The following is a 19,737-nucleotide window of genomic DNA, read 5'->3' on the forward strand; positions in this document are numbered from 1 at the left end:
GTCGTCCATTGTGAGTAATAGTACATACTGTACATACACTCTCATCCTATCATTGGCTGTCAAAGCAAACCTTTCTGTTATCTATGGGAGGCAGAGATGATGGGTGCCAGGGGGTCAATATAAGGATTAAAGTATTCAAAAACAATTTACCCCTGAAGGTAAGACAGCACCCAGGCACTCCTTCCACTGTAACGACTTATGGGTTGGGAGTGTTGCTTTAATGTCCCTTTAAAAGAAGTTGCGCAATGGCAATGTCTTTTCTTGTGGTTTTTGGTTTGATTTGCTGCAGCCGTTAGCATTAAACGGCAGATGACGTCAAATAATCACATGACATTTGTGTGGCTCACTCTTGAAAGTTAGAAGCTTATATCAGAGCAATGAACCTACACTGCATTGTTTAGGTAATGAGTCAACGTATATAGTAATAAAAGGAGTAATTCTGGGAGTAGTGGTCAATTGACCAGGAAATTACAGATTTACGGTCAAAGTGGCATATTTGGAAAATTTCTCCAGGTCTTTGCTTTTTTTTTTTTCCGCCTTTCTTTTCCTAAAATTTGCAGTTGCCTTGTAAATTAACCACATTGACTGAAAAAGCACCCGCGGTGATTGGAAGGGAGGGGATCTGCGTATAGGATTGAGTTTTCCGGTCTGAACGTTTCATTAGTCTGATTTGGACAAGAGCATGCTGTTACTGCAAGAGCGTTAGTGCTGACTTTCCAGAAGAGGAAGGCCATCTGTCACTTATAACAGGGAATGTAGAGATAATTACTAGTTACTTGTATATGGTAGAGTATTAAATGAAGAAATGTCACTTTCAGAGAAGTGACCGTTCCTAGTTAATTCACCACACTAGATGCTTTTATTTTATACTGGGGCGCTTAAAACTTGGCTCCGGTTATGAGAATGACCAGCGAGGTAAGCGGACGCATGCCGCATGAGCTCCCGCTACTTTGTGCTATTACCTCGGCTTTTGGCTGCTCCACGCATCAGGTTGAGATATACCGGTCTGCCAAAAACTCCAGCACAACATGGGGAAACAATCCCGGGGGCCCAGTGACGGGCAGACCAGGGAAATGTGCCTGTTGCTCACTCAGCCGAGCAGGCCCAAGATGGCCGACCTCCATTCAGATTCGTTCCAGAGGTTGATTATGGTCTCAGATGAGGATATTGACCTCTCGGAAGCTCCATCCCCACCCCACAGATACCGGGGACATGTCCAGCGACAGTGAACCCCCAGTGGCCTCAAAGTTAGACCTCACAATCATTGTCTCAGACCTAAAGGCCTTTGCCTCTGAATTAGCAGTGCTTCGGTAGGACCTGAGCACACTGACAGGCCACGGAAGAGGATATTCAAGACCTCAGAATCCAACAAGACTCTTTGGCAACACAAATAAACAACCTCAGCTCTACCTGCGAGCACCTTAATGCCAGTATTGGGCAGCTAGAGGACAGCGCTCGATTACACAATTTGAAGGTATGTGGGATCCCAGAAACGATCAGGGCGGAGCTGCTGCAATTTATTTGGAGGCTGTTCTCCACCGACTTAATGCCTAGACAGGCAAAGGGTCTCCTACTTGAAGGGCTAGTTCGCTTGCCGGGTCGGCAAGACCCGGACACCAAGAGATGTTATCCTGTGCTTTAGGTCATGCAGCGACAAAGAGGTGTTCCTGAAAGCCACTAGAGATCTATCACCATACATATTTGAGGAGCACTCGCTAACCTTCTTCCAGGGTCTAAGTCGACCGACCTTGCAGTGGCGTGCAACCCTGAGAGAAGTGACATCCCAACTGCGAGCTGCATCAATCTCCTACAAATGGGGATACCCCAGGGCTCTCCTTGCCATAAAGGAAGGCCGGAGATTCAGGCTGACTCCCTATCTGAAGCAGATACTTTCAAGCGCTCCCTAGGACTAACGGCTAATACAGCCACTAACAACCCGGTCAGGCCCCCTCACCAATGGGATGTGGCGAATGTAGAGGTCTTCACCCCATCGGGCTCCTCAGCTCTGGGCTGATCTCCCTTGGAGGGGAGTAATACTCATCTTACCTTGGCCTAACCCATACTCTGTTTGACTTACCAGAGTCATATGCAAATGATGCTTTATTCTTTATTTTTCTTTTTACTGTTAGTTTATTGACTCAAACGCTACCAAACAGTCCACAGGGGCACTCACCGGTAACTAATTTACAAGACATAAAAAAAATTGGCTCAGCTGCATTTTCATGTTGTGGCATCTTCACCATCCTATGATGACCCGGCCGTGCGCATGCGTAATTGAGCATCTAATGGAGAATTTCCCATGAGCATAAGGATATCTTAAAGGATTCGGGCACCAGTACATTCCTGCTTTACTGGAACAACTTTTAAAAGAAGCACTCCAGGCACCATTACCACGTCCGCATACTACAGTGGTTATGGTGCCGGCAGTGTCATGACACTCCCATTATGAGTAGTAAATACATTTGAGTGTGGTTAAGCACCAACAAGCTTATCTATGAGAACTTTCGTTCTCCTGTAGCAGTAGTGGAGGCAGGGAGTAATGCCCAGCGGACAGCGGTCAAGCTGTTGTGGTCATGGTGCTTGGAGTGTTCCTTTAATGTACACGAAAATCTAAACTGTAAATTGCGGTAATGTTTTACTAGTTTCCATCAATACGGTTGCAACAAAATCGGACAAAGAGGGTCAGTTTTGCGTACACCAGCTATGTTTATTAGATTCCTGGATCCTAACCAAACACCCATATAAGTTTATTATGTTTGCCCTCTGACCTGATGATAGACACTGTGCAGTGCAACAATAATTGGAGTGCTAATTTTTTATTTTTTATTTTCCCCTCAGAACCTATTCTGTCATTTTATTCGGATGGTTGGTTAAACCTGTTTTTTGAGAAGGTTTTAACAGGATGTTTTTACAAGATTACTCATCTGTCAATCTGGAGAACTGGTTTACACACAACACGTTTTAACCCCTTTCCTACCTGTTTGCTTTGTAAAGTGTCTCTTCTCACAGAATAATTTAGTTTTTTTTACCCCCAGCGGAAGCGTTATAATAGTATGGAGGGTGATATAATGAGATTTGGGTGAATATTTTTTGTCTTAATGTAAACAGCACAAAATGCCTGTTTATAGCCTTAGTATATATGCTCTGGCAACCGTTATGGCACCTTAGTGTGTCCTCACAGATGTGGCGTGCCTGCGTTGTGTGTGGTGGAAGGTATTTTGTTCTGTTATCTGGCGCTACTTACATGAATCTCTTTCTCAAAGGATCTCATAGTCTTCTTTCTTCAGCTTCTTTAACTTTGTACGTAAAGAGCAGTGTCATTGCGATAATCTCGCTTGTACATGAGAGTACAACACTGAGATCTATGGAGGGTTGGGCAAGACCATTGCTTCTTCCGCAGATCAAAGATGGCACTCTCCATCAGCTCTTACCTGCCTCTTTGTCAAATTTGATCAACCTCGCCCTTGTCTCTATTTGTGTTCTATCTTTTGATTGCGTTAGGGTTTCAATGAAATTGTGTTTTTTATGAAAGGCTCAGTGTGTAGAGGTGAAAGAGCCACTTTAACCCCTTAAGGACCAAACTTCTGGAATAAAAGGGAATCATAACGTGTCATGTGTCCTTAAGGGGTAAACTAGGGTTCCTTTCAAGGATTAGTAAATACAGGTAGCTTTTACAAAATTCCTCCTTTGTAACCCTGCGCTCTGCCTCTGGAGATGTCTGTATGTCTACTGACGTCTTCCTTGATCTTGTCCAATTCACTGTTTCTCATGGGCAGCATTTGATTGGAGGACAGAGTTTCTCTGTTTTAGAGGAGACCGCACTTCTAGTGGCTGTTTGTTAGACATTTAACCCTGCAATGTAAACATTGGTTTTCGTACAATAAAGCAATGTTTTACATAGAACGATTAAGTTGACAGGACCACTGCCCCAAATGACAGGACATTTCAGTCTTTTTTTTTTTTTTTCTCCTTCCTTCTTGCTGAAAATCTAAAGGGTTCCAAAAGTGATTTTTAAATTTAAGACCAGAGTGGAAAGCACAGCTGGCTTGGAGAATGTTTCCAGTTTAGACCATTGCAGGGTTATTCAAGGTGAATTTCAAATTTTAAGGTCCAAATAACCAATCTCTCTAGTATTCCCCTTGTTCCCCTGGCCCTGGCAGAGAGGATGTAACAGCACAGCGCCTCCTCCTGGCCTTGACCAGGAACACCAGAGACCGTGCCGTAGCCCTCCCATCTCCTCACCGCTGACAGTGACAGGTAGACAGGCCCTGCTTTAGCTTCTTGTGACGGCAACATGACATTCTTAGCATTATGGCAAGTCATGTCCTCTTAAACCTGCTTTTACATTGCAAAATAATGTAAGTCTTTTTATTGTGCTGCTAGATGAATTTGTTATGCTGGTATAAGAATTTATAGAAAAACTTGGCAAATCTTGTTTCTTCCAGTAATTTCCTGCAAAACTCTGCCAGCGTAATGTGGATACATTTTAGCTTTAATGATGCTGTGTGTGTGTGTATGTATATGTATATGCATGTGTGTGTGTGTGTGTGTGTGTGTGTGTGTGTGTGTGTGTGTGTGTGTGTGTGTGTGTGTGTATATATATATAGCAGGTACTGTATTTAATCACTTTTTATTTCTTGTAAAACATGCAATATGAGCTTATTTCAGTAAGGCCCTTCTCACTTCCTGTAACCTCCTTTGTTTACCCATGGTGTACAGAAGGTGTTTTAAAAAACAAACAAAACAAAAAAAAGGTTGACATTTTTTTTGTTTTAAAAAACAAACAAAACAAAAAAAAGGTTGACATTTTTTTTTTTTTGGGACACTCAACTGCCCAAATACAAAATAAACACTATATATTTAGAGGATAAATCCCAAATGAAAACATGCATGCCCTTTTCCTTTGTCTTGTATGCTGCCTTTTCAAACCCTCCCCATCTAACCTGCCGAGACGTTCTGTGGGTGTCCAATCACAGACTTCCCAACGCAGCCCAGTAAGAAATCTTTGCATGGCAAGTGCTCTGGGCAAATAATACCTCTTGAATTTAGCTTCACTGAGTTAAAGTACCAGGAGGTAACATGCCTAGTTGACTGCTTGTAAGCCAGAGGTTGTAACAACGTAAATTTAGAAAAGTGCCAATCTCTATTAACATCTGCACATTTTGTAAAATGAGAAAAAGATGACACACCTGTCACACATAAAGCATTTCAGCAAGCTAAAGTGTCTATAGTGTCCTTTTAAGTAGGTGATCCTTAAAGGGACAATGTAGGCACCCAGACCACTTCAGCTCATTGAAGCGGTCTGGGTGCTGTGTTCCTTTTAAGAAACTGCAATGTTTACATTGCAGCTTTAAGTCTGCCCTCAGTGGCTGTCTAACAGACAGCCACTGGGGGCGCTTCCAGGACCATAATGGACTTTTGTTCTGTTATCTGGCGCTAGACGTCCTCACGCTCAGCACAGCATATGCCGCTGCTCGTGGCAGGACACAGGAGGGGGCGGAGCATCGACCAGGCGCGAGGGACATAGGTGCTGGGATAAGGTAAGTATATAAGAGTACCAAATTAGGGAGCTGTGTTTAGTAAATATCTCCTTTTTGGTATCCTTATGGCAATCTCATAAGGATTAGGAAGCTATCTACTAAGAAGTTGAAAGACCACAATTACAAAAATCCCTTCCTTTTCTTAATTTTAATCTTTTGCTGTGGTGTGAGTAGGGGCATTTATACTAAATGGTTAGCAGCCCAGTTCCTAATCCAATAAAAGGGGACCTGGCACAGGATCCCTTGCCCCCATAGAGTCCCGCCTGTGCCTCTTGAAGGGGGGTTGTATAAAAATGTAATGTGAGACCAAGTGTCCCCCTCCAGCCCCTAAGTGTTTCCCACCCATTATTGTTTTTAAGCACTCTCATGTTTTAGTAGCACCCACTCCCAGGGCACGGACTAGTTAACTAAAAATAATAATCACTAGAACAATTACAGCTTATTGTAGATTTTCCAATGAGTATAGTCAGTCCCTGCAGTCTTTTTATTATAAAACTTTTACATTACAGCTTAGGAACACCTCTAGTGGCCACTCCTCAGACTGCCATTGGAGGTCCTTCAGACTGCCATTGGAGGATATACCTAAACCTATAAAATAAAGAAAGAACACGCTCAGAGGAGATTAATGTTAATTCACAAGTAGCCCCTTATTTACATGTCACACACAAAATGAAGTGGTTTTCAGGCTCATCAATTTTGTAGATTCTCACGAATTCCTCATAGTTAGGATGATGGATATTGCATGCAAAAGATAAAAAACAGCATAGTACAGCACTGTCATAAAGTATAAAATCAGCTTTAATGGTTGCACTTACAATTTAAAAGATGTAAAAGGGCCCATCAATACAATTCTGTATGTCCCATCAATATGGAATAAGATGATCCTCCCAGAAATGTTTAGGCAGGAAAACAAATAAAAATACAAATATATATATATATATACAAATATATAACTCTATGCGTTTCGTCTGTGATCTCAGACTTCCTCAGGAGTAAAAATGAAGTGCCTCAAATCTTCTGCAGTTCTCAGAAGATTTGAGGCACTTCATTTTTACTCCTGAGGAAGTCTGAGATCACAGACGAAACACGTAGTTATATATTTGTATTTTTTATTTGTTTTCCTGCCTAAACATTTCTGGGAGGATCATCTTATTGCTTCTTGCTATATTTAGTATGCTATGATAATTTAATTGTATTGTGAATCATAAACGACATCTATTATTAATCCAGGAGCTGCTGCCTTGTAGGTAACATATCTTGCGTGCAGTGGTGGGGTCTGTGCCTTGTGCGTGCAGTGGTGGGGCACTGAGGTCTGTGCCTTGTGCGTGCAGTGGTGGGGCACTGAGGTCTGTGCCTTGTGCGTGCAGTGGTGGGGCACTGAGGTCTGTGCCTTGTGCGTGCAGTGGTGGGGCACTGAGGTCTGTGCCTTGTGCTTGCAGGGGCCTTTTACAGGAGAACTATGCTGCATTGTTTGACTTTGTCTTATTTCTGTTATGACTTCAGAGAGCTTCTGTTCACTATAAATATATAGGTAGGACTGTGTGTCGAAACACTTTATAGTGTTGCCATGCTCACCAGAGAAACTTTTTGACCTATTATGTTTTGGTGATAATTTTCCTTTGAGGGTTATGGGGAAAAACAAACCCAGTATTTAGGCATCTGATCCTTGTCTTTTCCTGCTGTCCTATCCTTTTAAAAAGCGATAATGTGCTTGTATTGACCTGGAAGGAACTGATTCTTGGTTGCCATACTTAGCCTGTAAACGTTCCTTCTTTTATCGGTACATCAGTAACGACAGGATATGATAGATGTGTTCTCTTTGGGTAATAGCCAAGTAGTGTTCAAATGTTCTTATCTTCAACCTCAATAATGCTTTATACTTTGTCTATTGATCAGTAGATATGTGTTTAAACATGCGGTCACTTTTCCTTTTTAATAATGAATAATCTAAACCTTATCCATGTCTTCCCACCAAGACGTTCTATATAGCATCATCATCATCATCCTCATCCTGCTCATTAAACCAAGACCCTGGTGTCCTAGAACTTGCTGAAATCTGTTAAATCTTATAATTTAAAAAAATGTTTACAATGTGGAGGTAGGGCTAAGAGGCAAAGTAACTCTAAAATACAGTTTCTTCCTTTAAGGAGCTAGAGCTTTGCCACGGCAGACTTGTAGCTGTTATGCTACAAAATCCATGGGTGCTCTCCCACTGATATGCTCCCTCCCCATACATTTTTTTTTTTTTGGAGTGGTTTGACAAAGAAAGCATGGCTTTCCTCTGCAGCAGTATTGATAATGCAGAATTTACTCTTCCTCATTACCAATATCTATTTCTCCCAATCTAGAGGACATCAATTGTCTGATTACACTGATTGGGGGCTGGTTAGTGAGTGGCTTGGTAACACACCAATAATGCATTGTGCTTTGCTCACTGGAGGGGCTTTATGAGTGGATGGAACGAACAATGGAAAGGTTAAAGCAAGATGCCTTTAATAGCCTTATCTTTAAAGGAGACCTTTGAGGTTGGAACAAACAAGTGATACATTAAGAAATCTCTCCCAACTCTTTTTATTTGTATCGTTTTCTCAATCATTTTGTAACTTTATAGTGCATTTGATTGAACCAGTTTAACCAGCTCGGACTGCATGCGAGTATTAACAATTTTGGAGAAGCAGGGAGGGATCAATGGAGGGAAAATTCAAGCTTCCTTGTAGGTGTGCTGCCTGCAGGGGTACATGGAGATTGTGTCTGCCGCCAGCGCACTTGGAGTAGTTATGATTCCTCCATGACTATTTCTAAAAGCAGAGCTGGTCATGGAGGTTTGACTAACCCTTTCAAACTTGGCAAAGTATTTCCTCTGTATGCTGCAAATCTTCTTGCTTTGCACTTTCTCTTACCGAGCAATGGCGGAGACATCCCATTGTTCTCGGTTCATGCACTTTGAATATCCCCATTTGGATTTCAGAGGTAAAGGGTTGCTCAGCATGGCCCTTTACCAGCTGGGCCATGCTGAGCTGGCCATGCTGCTTGTAGTCTACAATATGCAAAGCTGCGCATACATAGATATAGCCCTGTAACTCCACCTCATACAATGTCATTGGTCAATTCAGAGCAAGGTTTCCAGGCGAGTCAATGTCAATTCTGTACATATTGAATGTCTTTACATATTGGCAGCCAGGACTAATAGTGGCACAGCCCACGTCCTCCCCTCAGCTGAACTTCTGCGAGAGGGAATTGCGTCAGCTTTCAAAGCTAAGTTTTAGCTTTTTATATTAAAAAAAAATAAAAAAATAAAATTATAAGCAGGACAGTAAAGGGTTACTCTTACTGAAAAATAAGCCATGTTTAATTAACACTGATTTGTGGTTGGTATAGCCCTTTAAGCCCACTGATGTAGTTTTCACGCCTATATAAATAAAACGGTGTAACAAGATGAACATTAAAAACCCCTATGAAAGTACTGATACTGGTAGAGGCTATCTCCTTGCACTAAAGCCTTAGTTTACTGTTATAATGATATAAAGTAAGCACTGATTGTACATTTTCAAGCTATTTTTTCAGAACACTGCATTCTACAAAACCTGCTATATGTTGCTTAACACACTGCCAAATATTGAATAAACATCTTCATTTTTTTTTTCTGCAGACTTGTTCAGTTAAAGATTACAAATCCTGTTTGTGTCACAGTAATTTATAAGGTAACCTATTTTTTCCCCCTACTCTATTGTGTAAATGTAATGTTTAATACATCCATTAATAACAGACACTTGAGCAAACCTCATAGATTGCAAGCTCGCTTCAAAAGAGCCTTCATCACATCTTGCCTGTGTTGTCTCCTGTGTATCCTTCTGAGTGTATGGCATTCCAATAGAAACTTAGAGGGACACTACACTTAACAGAGCAACTACAGATTAATGTAGTGGTTCTGGTATGTATAGAATGTCCCTTCAAGCATTTTTCACAGAAAAGGCAGTGTTTACAGAACTGCCTAGGCACACCTTTAGTGGCCGTCACTCACAGTTACTAGGGGTGCTTCCTGGGTTAGTGCTGCAATGTGCTTCACTGATGTTCAGCATCTCCTCTGAACGCTCCTCATAGAGATGCATTAATTCAATGCATCTCTTTGCGGAGGTTTTGATTGTCGCGGTGCAGCTTTTGCCATATATGAGCAATAGTCTCCCAATGCTTTTCTGTGGGAAAGCATTGAATTGACTGAGATCATCAATTTTATGTCAGGCAGGGAGGCGGAGCCAACAGTGGCGGACCCTTGCGGCACAGGAGTAAAGGTGATTTTGAACCCTTTTTATTGGAGGGTGAAAGGATGCTGGCTACCTAAATGGTTTTAACACTGTATTGTCTGGAATACTTGTTTGTATACCTGACACTATAGTGTTCCTTTAAATATGACTGGCCTGTGCATACAACTTGACAAGCACAGTGTATCATGCTGATCTGGGATTTAGTATTCTCCTTCACGTTTAGCTTTTTTTGTGTGGTGAAGACCACTTCTGGGATTCCTGGTCTCCAGTGTTAAAGGGACACTATAGTCACCTGAACAACTTCAGCTTAATGAGGTTGTTCAGGTGAGAACTATAGCTCCCTGCAGCCTTTCTCATGTAAGCACTGTATTTTCTGAAAATACAGTATTTACATTGAAAGCTAGGGACACCTCCAGTTGCAGTCACTCAGATTGCCACCAGAGGGACCTCCGAGTTGATGGAGACATAATATGCCTCCATCCACTCAGATCTGCTGTCAGCAGAGCACATGGCAGCATTGTGTCTCCTCCCTCTGCATGCAGACACTGAACTTTCCTCAAAGAGATTCATTGATTCAATTCATCTCTATAAGGAGATGCTGATTGGCCAGGGCTGTGTTTGAATCATGCTGGCTCTGCCCCTGATCTGCCTTTTTGTCAGTCTCAGCCAATCATATGGGGATGCACTGTGATTGGATCAGGCTACCACATGTCAGCAGACTGCTTGTTTTTCTGAGTCTAACAGCGTGCAGATTTACAGCTTCAGGCTTAAATACAGTAAGATTTTTACTATATTTATGGAGGCATGAGGGGCCCAGGAGGGCTAGATGGTGGTGTTAACACTATAGGGTCAGGAATCCATGTAGTTGCACTGGTGACTATAGTGTCCCTTTAAATTTTGCCGACTTACAATTTTACTCGACTAAAACTAAAACCATTCAGATGACTAAATTATAGCTAAAATTAAAATGGCTTTTTAGTCAAAATACTATGAGTAAAACTAAACTGGTCTCGGTGTCCAGAAGAAGTGACATTGTAGAATTTATTTGCAGTGCTGTTACATTGCTGTTTTAGAGTGTAAGTGTGTTCCAGAAACTGTCTCTGCCATTACAGCACGGAGAGACTGCCTGCTCTCTGCTGCACAACTGGGACATAACTGCTGAATCTCCTGATCTCTAATTACTGATCACACATGTGCGTAGTGGGAATCGGGAGGAATGCATTAATTGGAATGTGCTCAACACATGGCTATGTAGTGTTGCACACACCTATGGCATTTAGAGATAAATGGAGATTCTAGGGAGTTTTGACAACCTTTGAGTCCTAGCAAAGCATTTTAAATAACTAGATTTGTTGTTATAAGCCATGTATTCTTAAACCTTATGTCGTTTCCTTCTAGGGCCACAATGGCAACTGCACCTTACAACTACTCGTACATCTTTAAATACATAATCATCGGTAAGTTACATCTCATTGGTGGTTTCTGTTGTTTTTGTTTTTTCTCCATATGACAACATGCACAACATTACTTTAGACTGCTGGTTACAGGAAAGGTCCCCTCATTGCAAAGAATTTGAAAGTCCAGTTCAGGGAACATAGTCTTTGATCTTTATAGGGAGCAGTCCATCCACAGATCAAATAACAAACTACATTCCGAGCCGGACGATCTCTAGCAGTATGGATTGAAACATATTTTCCTGAAACTTTCTTCCACCTACTCAGGGATGGAATCTCCTAGGTGCATGTACATAAAAAGGACACTATAGACACCAAAACAATTTTAGCTTAATGAAAGGGGTTTTGGTGTATAGAACATGCCCCTGCAGTCTCACTGCTCGATTCTCTGCCATTTAGGAGTTAAATCACTTTGTTTATGCAGCCCTAGTCACACCTCCCCTGGCTGTGACTCACACAGCCTCCCTACACACTTCTTGAAAACTTCCTGAAAACCATTAGATTTAGTGGCTCACTATGTGGAGCATTGGATTAATGGAGTGCAGCGATTTGGTACTCAAACTACATATTTTTTGCAATGCTTCTCTGAGAAGCATCATCTAATTGATGATCTCGCTGTGGGTGGCTTGAACTGCAGCAAGAACATGCCTGCCAAGACTTTATATGGCCTTTAAAATATATATATATATATATCTCTGTTCAAAATATAATGAAGTAACATTTTTAATGTTAGTGCTACTTTAAAAACCACGAGTCTTACACCTCTGTATGACTGCAGAATTAAAGCCTCTCTAGGGAGTATGTAGACTTTCTCCATTTGTTTCATGATAATGTCATTAACACACCTGTCTCAGCAGATTGTGTAATGTTTTACAGCTTCTGACTCAGGCTGATTTATTCCTTAAAAATAACTTCCTGCAGATTCAATGAATCACATGTAGGATGAATTAGGATGCAATCCATTTTCTGTGTCCTTTTTATTTATTTATTTTTTAACACCTGCCATGATGCACACGGTGTAAAGGATAGTGATTTGAAGGAAAAATGTTTTTGCAGATGGTAGCTCCTTCTTTTTGTATGAAACAGGTCTGTGGAGTCTGTACACTCCAACCACTGATTCCTACTAATATATATAATTATATTACAATTTACAGTATTTGGTGGCGAAAGTCAATATTTTAAAGGGACACTGCACTGCCCAAACACACAAATCTACCATCTAGTACAGGCATAGGCAACCTTTGGCACTCCAGATGTTGTGAACGACCCCCCCCCCCCCCCCAATAATGCTTACACCCATAATGCTGCCAAAGCATCATGGGAGGTGTATTCCAAAACAGCTGGAGTGCCGAAGGTTGCCTATGCCTGATCTAGGAGATATACACCTTTAGTGAAAACATACATGCTTGTAATTATGCATTTTTTTTCATTGGGTTACATCTATAAACAGCGTGTAAAAGCTGCAGATCTTGTGTCTGCAGCTTTTGCAAGTCCTCCTGTTTAAACCCTGCCCAGACTTTCTGTGGCTGTCCAATCACAGACTTCCCAATGCAGCTCAATGAGAAGTATTTGCAAGGCATGTGCTCTGGGCAATTGCTGCATCGTGTGTTTAGTTCCACTCAATTAACCAAACAAGAAAGTGTCAATTTCTCTTAATGTCTGTGTAGCGGACCACGGGTAACCTGACTGGTTACCTCTGCTAATTCCTTCATTCAGCCACTCTAGACTATTAAAGCAGACAGGCATTGTTCCCCCAGTAACCAGACAAAACACAGCTCTGGGAGTCAACTGAACTTTATTGGAACACCCATTGCTTTTATGCGCAGTCCCGTGCATGGGGTTTATAATACAAGACAACAGGGGTTTCAATCCCAGGATCATCTGTGCCTGGGAAAAGCACAATCTTCCAATCAAGCCTAAACATGAGTTGCGAACAAGGGGACCCCACAAACAATACATTGTTAAATAGCCATGACCTGAAAACAATAGCAGTCAAGCATGTGGGCATGGTACTCAGTGATGGCATTCCGTCACAATCTGGACTTCTTGTAAAATGATAACACACTCTTTACACATAAAGCACTTCAGCAAGCTAAACTGCTTTAGGTGTTTGGATTGTCAAGCCTGCTCTCTGCGTACATCAGCCTTCAGGCCTTACAACTATTTTGAATAATTTTTGTCTCGGTAAGAAAAATATTATTTCGCTCTGTAGTAGTGTAGACGGTTTTCAGTTTTTGTATTGTTGGCTGTAATTATAAATACATATATGTGCATATGCATTAATTAAATTTTCCTTCTCTTCATCCAGGTGATATGGGAGTGGGGAAGTCCTGTCTGCTGCACCAGTTCACGGAAAAGAAATGTAAATATGTAAAATTTATCGCAAGAACTTGCTTTTCACTAATTCTTGTCTACCTAAGATGCATTGCTGTGTTTAGATCTGCCAGGGCTCTGTCCCTGTTTGATGGACCTAGTATCTGTGGCTAACCGGGTTAGTACTTGGCTAGTTGTTATACTGCTGCTGGCAACTGTCTGTTTTTATACTGCCTGATGTGGGTCAATAAAATCAGACTTTGCTTTCAATGCATATTAACATTTAATGAGCAAATATGAATTGCAGCTAAATCGGACCCTGTTTTTATTGCGTCAGTGATAAGGTGATCTTCTAGCTCTGTAGAGCTTTATATAAAGAACTAAACTCTTGGTTGTTCATGTAGAAAATGGAAAGTAAATACATTAAATGCACTTTGCAAAATCAAGTTGTTCTAGCAATTCAATAATAGTAATAAAACAAACGTCCAGCGACGCTGTAAAAATCCTTTTTAAAGCTGCTTTTAGTGTTCCTTCCCAGCCTCTACCAGTCACAACAGCCGGTAGGAGAAAGCTCCACCATTGTACTAGCTAATTGGTGTCCCAGAGTGTGTACACCTTTAAGTACTTCTCTAAAGCAATCTGTAACTCTCAGTAACCTGGTATCTGGCACCTTAGTAATAATTCATGTGTTTCCAAGCACTGATGGCAATATAATGTGACCCGTTTCTACACAGTGTTTTACATTTTACGTACAGCTGCACATTCCGATTAACCGAATGCCCTACATCTGCAGATAAATCCACAGGTGGCTCTCAAGCTACCTGGGCAATGGACGTGGCTGACTCTGCATCATGGGAGTTGTACTATTATTCCAAACTCTCTTCTCTAAACAGCTCTGCATTTTAGTATTTTCATTAAACTAATATGTGAGTTAACATATGAAAGTAAAAGATAACTGGATACTCTAGGCATCATTTCCACTTCATCTTATTTAAGATTCACAGTTCAGTTTTAAACTGTCTTCAAATGGTTTAACACAGCATAACTCCGCCTCCTCAATTGGGAACCGGGGCTGCAGGCAGCTGAGGACCCTTGTCCAAATTTGAAAACAGTTTAGTGCTGAAACGAGGAATTGCACCATTGAGATGAATTAGTTCTGATGTCTGGAGTACCCGAATAAGATGGATTTCTCATGTCCATATTTGTTTGCCACTGGGATGGACCAAACATGGTTATACCTGTTTAAACAATTTTTCTCCTTTCTCAAATCTTTGTTGTGGTTTGTCTGCCAGTGGGTGAAAAAGTCGATGCATTCTGTGCTCCATCCAGTGATGCCTACTTTCTTTTTCTGTTCTCAGTTATGGCAGATTGTCCTCATACAATCGGGGTAGAATTTGGCACTCGAATTATTGAAGTTAGCGGCCAGAAAATTAAACTGCAAATTTGGGATACAGCCGGCCAGGAAAGGTTTCGTGCTGTGACTCGGAGCTATTACAGAGGAGCTGCAGGAGCACTTATGGTCTATGATATCACTAGGTAAGTATGCTCCATCTGTGGATAAATGAACTGACCTTGTGTGAAAGAGTTATTTCTGCCCTTCATGTATTCATTAATTTGTATTGCTTTCCAGAGATGCACTGCAATGTGCGCAATGTGATTCTGGAATAATGTAATGAATTAGAACCCCATGTACAGCGCTCTGGGACTATGGCTTTGTAACAATAACTAGGGATCTAAAGCTATCTTGATCTTCGTTTTCTGTTTAGACCTCTTTCCTGTGTTGGCATGCACCCACCTTGCTCCCCAATGAGAACAAAATTCAATATTCCTTTCCTTCTCCCCCTTTATGACCCCTTCCCACATATTTGTGCCATTATCACAAACATGACGTTTTATTTTTTTTTTCTATTTACAGAACTCTTTTTATTTCTGTATTTTGTATGCGCTTTCTTCCCACGGTTGCCAAGCAATTTCGATGTATTGAATGGTTTTGTTTTTATGTCAACAGGAGAAGCACATACAATCATTTAAGCAGCTGGTTGACGGATGCACGGAATCTCACCAACCCTAACACTGTAAGTCACGCTCAGGGCTATTGAGTCTCCATGATACCAGTGGCGATGTGTTAGTCTGATTTCCTACACACAGCGCACTTTCCCATAAATACTGTGAGTTAAGACCATTCACTCAATGAGCATGGCACACAGTATTACTACCTCTCCATTCTAGCAAAGCGATTTTTTTTTTTTATTGTACCTATCTGAACAGGCTGGTTAAATTGTAGTGACATTAAAACTTTTCTATTCGCTCTGATTTAGCTTGCATAGTAGGGAGATCAGATCACATCTTGTGGTCTATAATGTGTCTGATTTTAGTTCTTTTTTTTATTGCATGTAAGGTTTGAAACTTGGCCAGTAAATAAAATGGAAAATAATTTGTTCCTACCCCGCTTGCTGTCTCAAATTTTAGCCATGCATGAAGGTTCTGGCAGCAGCTTGTAGCAATAGCTTGAAATCAGAGGAACATTATGAAGGAGGGGATTTTAATTTTATCCTTTCCTTTTGAGATGTATAAATTTTTTTTTTTCTTTCCGATACAGGTTATCATTCTTATAGGAAATAAAGCGGACCTTGAAGCCCAGAGAGACGTTACTTACGAGGAAGCTAAACAGTTTGCAGAAGAGAATGGTACGTCACATCTCATTAATCAAACCAAGCTAGTAAGCGTGGAGCTGTAAAGGGATTGTAATGGATTTAAAGTGCTGATCATCTACCACTTTACCATATGACCAGTCTGCAAGGGTGGATGCTCCAAATTCAGACATTGTTAATCTTTTGCAGGATAAAAATCTAAGGTAGTTGATTGTCTTTGACAGACAGGCAATCAGTGAGCCATAAGCCATGTGCTGTTTAAATGGCTTTATGAACCATTTGTAAGTAAAGCGATTCCAGTAAGTGGATGCTGTGGGTGTGAGGGAGTCATTTCTGTTAGACTACGATTTCATATTTGCGGGTTAGCTCAAAGAAACACACTAAGCACCTAAACTATTTTATTGCTTAATGAGGTGGGTTTGGTGTGCAGATCATGGCCGTGTTGTCTTACTGCTCATTATGTGCTATTTAGGAGATACATCATTTTGTTTATGCAGCCCTAGCCCCATCTCTTTGGCTGTTAGTCTCCCAAGTTCAGAAGCCTTTGTTTAATATTAAGCAGTTTGCAATTTTCTTCTAAGGCTAGGCGTGTACTTTGTTTGTCTATAGTGTATGCTGTTTATGGCTGTAAAGATTACATGTATTTTATTTCTCCCCATTTTTCAGGTCTTTTGTTTCTTGAAGCAAGTGCAAAAACGTAAGTACAAACATTGCTGGATCGGGTGGATAAACCTTTACATGTGTAAACTGACCATACAGCTTTTCCTTCATTTGCATCACAGTATTTAACAAATAGAGCATTACCTGTCTGTTACATTTCTGATTAACGTGTTTCATAAGTTTGGGTAATCACAGTGCTTGTAAATGTCATAAAAATTAGAAATGGATGTCCATTCTGCATCTGTATGTGGCACAATGGGCTTGGATATTGGTTTAGACTGAGACGGTACAACTAAAGTTTGTATGTGAAATATGACATACAGTATTTAGATGCTATACTACCACAGTGCCTATTAACCTTGATCCTTGTTTTCCCATAGTAAAGCATTGGATTGGCTGAGATTGTCCATTCTGATGATCTTCGCTAAGGAGGCGGATCCAAATATCATCTTGGCCAATCAGCATCTCCTCATAGAAGTGCATTGAATTAATGCATCTCTGAGGAATGTTCAGCATCTCCATGCAGAGGGTGGAGATCCTGAATTTCAGTCACATTGTGTAGCACTGCACCAGGAAGCACCTCTAGCAGCCCTCTGAGAAGTGGCCAGTGGAGGTATCCCTAGGTTGTTATGTAAACACTGCCTTTTCTCTGAAAATTAAGCTGTAATTGTTGTGGTGACTATAGTGTCCCTTTAAACGAAAAACATTGCACCTTGGTTATTTCCCAATCCTCCTTCTGCTTTACAGAGGTGAAAATGTGGAAGATGCTTTCTTAGAGGCAGCCAAGAAGATCTACCAAAATATCCAAGATGGCAGCCTGGATCTAAACGCTGCAGAATCTGGAGTACAACACAAACCTTCTGCTCCCCAAGGAGGACGGCTAACCAGCGAACCTCAACCCCAGAGAGAAGGCTGTGGCTGCTAATGAAATCTCCGTGGTGGCTGTTTCCGACTTTTCCACTCCTGTCTGTCTGATGCAGTATTTTTTTTTTACTGCCCCATTATCTTCTGTACATCGTACTGGTTTAAATTAAGGGGGGGGAGGGACTCTGCTAAGACGACAGTTTAACACAATACTAAACTGCTCCATAACTAGATGTATTCAGGTTATCAAAGCAAGTCGAGTAATAAACACACAAACAACCTTTTTCCTGCATGGTATTAACGGTAACATTTATTTTCCTTAATTGTCTTTGTGATGTCTGCAATCAATTGTTTAAATATAAGCACTGATGCTGGACGTTGATTTGCTGCGGGCGCCGTCTTAAAGTTTAATTTTTCTCGTAACTAAGCCTTTCCTTCTGTGACTTGTTAACTCTGTCCACAGTAGCCAATAGGTTTATTTGCTGTGAATGTACTACATGGTTGACGAGGGGATCCTGTAACTGTTTTTTTTTTATTTCTCTTTTGGGGCTACAACTACTTCTGTCTTAATTTTTGATGGACTTTTTCTTTCTTCCTCCCATTTCTTTATAAATATTTTTCCTTGTCTCTCGTGTTCCATAGCTTTCCTTTTTTTATGTAAAGATTTTATCCTTTACCCCCAACAATTATGTAAAACAAAACAAAGAAAAATATAAATAAAAAAATCTAAACATAACTCAATGATATTTCCAGAGCTCCAAGCTAACATTCTGTGTATATGAATATGATTTTAATGAAGACAATAAATTGAATACTGGCATTAGTATATGAAGATGTCACTTTGTACAGTATGTTGCCCATTTCCAGATGTAGCACACTAGATGTAATTGCTTATTTATAAATGCTTGGGCTTTTTGGGGGAAGAAAAAAAAAAACCCACTTTTTTTTCCCCAACTTTTGCACTGTGGCTTCTATTGTGAGGTTTAGATTTCCTATGGTTGATTAAGCAGCCGCCTCCTGTTTTTTTGGTTTCTCCCCCCCCTTTCATTCTGCCTTACAATGTATAGATAAACTAAAGGCTGGGCTGATTTATTGCACATATTACCCATCATCCCCCCTTTTACTGCAATATGTTTAAATAGACTTACAAGTTCCGCTTCTTTTAAGATGATCAGTTTTTAACACTAAAGTAGGATGGTTTGTATAACAAAGTGTTTTGTTCTGAGCCCATAGCCTGTTCATTTGTCATATTTCCAAATGCAGAGTTTCTCTTGATAAACTGCTTTACTCCTAGTGTACACTATTGCTCCAATCAGCCTTTACAGCGAAGTACATGAGATTTGTTCTGACTACAGGAAGTGTGTAATATCAGGTTTTTAGTATATAAAGAAGCTGTTTTTTTTTTGTTTTGTTTTTTAAAGTAGGTAAACAAAAATGCAAAGTCCTCTCTAGCATGAACTTAGCAAAATAGGCTTGTACCATAGCAGCAACTGCCTGAAAGTGTCATTTCTAATAAATCCGATATTAGTGGTGGGGGGGTTCTGTTTTGCGCCTGGCACTGAGGGTAGTTAAACTTGCCACTGAGCGTATGAGACTGTTGTACCAAAAACTGGAACATGATTATAGCTTAATTATATTGTGCAGTCCCTACCTATATATATTCTTTATTATGGGAGTCTCCAGGTCCAATCATTGTGCATACTGTTAAGAGGGTTAATGCATTTCACCATCCAAAAAACAAACAAACAGATGAGCCCCAAGAGAGGCCTATCCCAGGGACCACGACCTACTGATTGACTCATTTTTGGATCAAAGTTGATGATCTGCGCTTTGTTCTGATTATATACCCCTAGCTTTTTACGTTACAGTAGGTCACTTGTTTATAGCTATCACTAAAGGATTTGTTTGGTCTGCTGTACTTTCCCTTGATGTAACAAAATGCTATTAATCTTAATATTTGTAAATAAAGTACCTGTATCTAGATAATTTATAA

At 40.7% G+C, this 19,737-nt stretch overlaps 1 protein-coding gene across 1 annotated transcript in view; it reads left to right on the forward strand.

The window, feature by feature from the left end:
* The window catches only part of RAB14 (RAB14, member RAS oncogene family), a 28,304-nt gene extending 8,814 nt beyond the window's left edge, over nucleotides 1–19,490 (forward strand). Inside the window, exons 2-9 of the mRNA XM_063432825.1 lie at nucleotides 9,190–9,241; nucleotides 11,201–11,259; nucleotides 13,565–13,618; nucleotides 14,928–15,105; nucleotides 15,578–15,644; nucleotides 16,169–16,256; nucleotides 16,887–16,917; nucleotides 17,628–19,490. Of these exons, the coding sequence (XP_063288895.1) occupies nucleotides 11,208–11,259; nucleotides 13,565–13,618; nucleotides 14,928–15,105; nucleotides 15,578–15,644; nucleotides 16,169–16,256; nucleotides 16,887–16,917; nucleotides 17,628–17,805 (648 nt within the window). The 5' untranslated portion in view covers nucleotides 9,190–9,241; nucleotides 11,201–11,207 and the 3' untranslated portion in view covers nucleotides 17,806–19,490. The remainder of the gene's footprint in view (nucleotides 1–9,189; nucleotides 9,242–11,200; nucleotides 11,260–13,564; nucleotides 13,619–14,927; nucleotides 15,106–15,577; nucleotides 15,645–16,168; nucleotides 16,257–16,886; nucleotides 16,918–17,627) is intronic.
* Nucleotides 19,491–19,737: the final 247 nt, after the last annotated feature.

This window comes from Pelobates fuscus, chromosome 9, assembly GCF_036172605.1.
Source record: "Pelobates fuscus isolate aPelFus1 chromosome 9, aPelFus1.pri, whole genome shotgun sequence".
Taxonomy (NCBI): domain Eukaryota; kingdom Metazoa; phylum Chordata; class Amphibia; order Anura; family Pelobatidae; genus Pelobates; species Pelobates fuscus.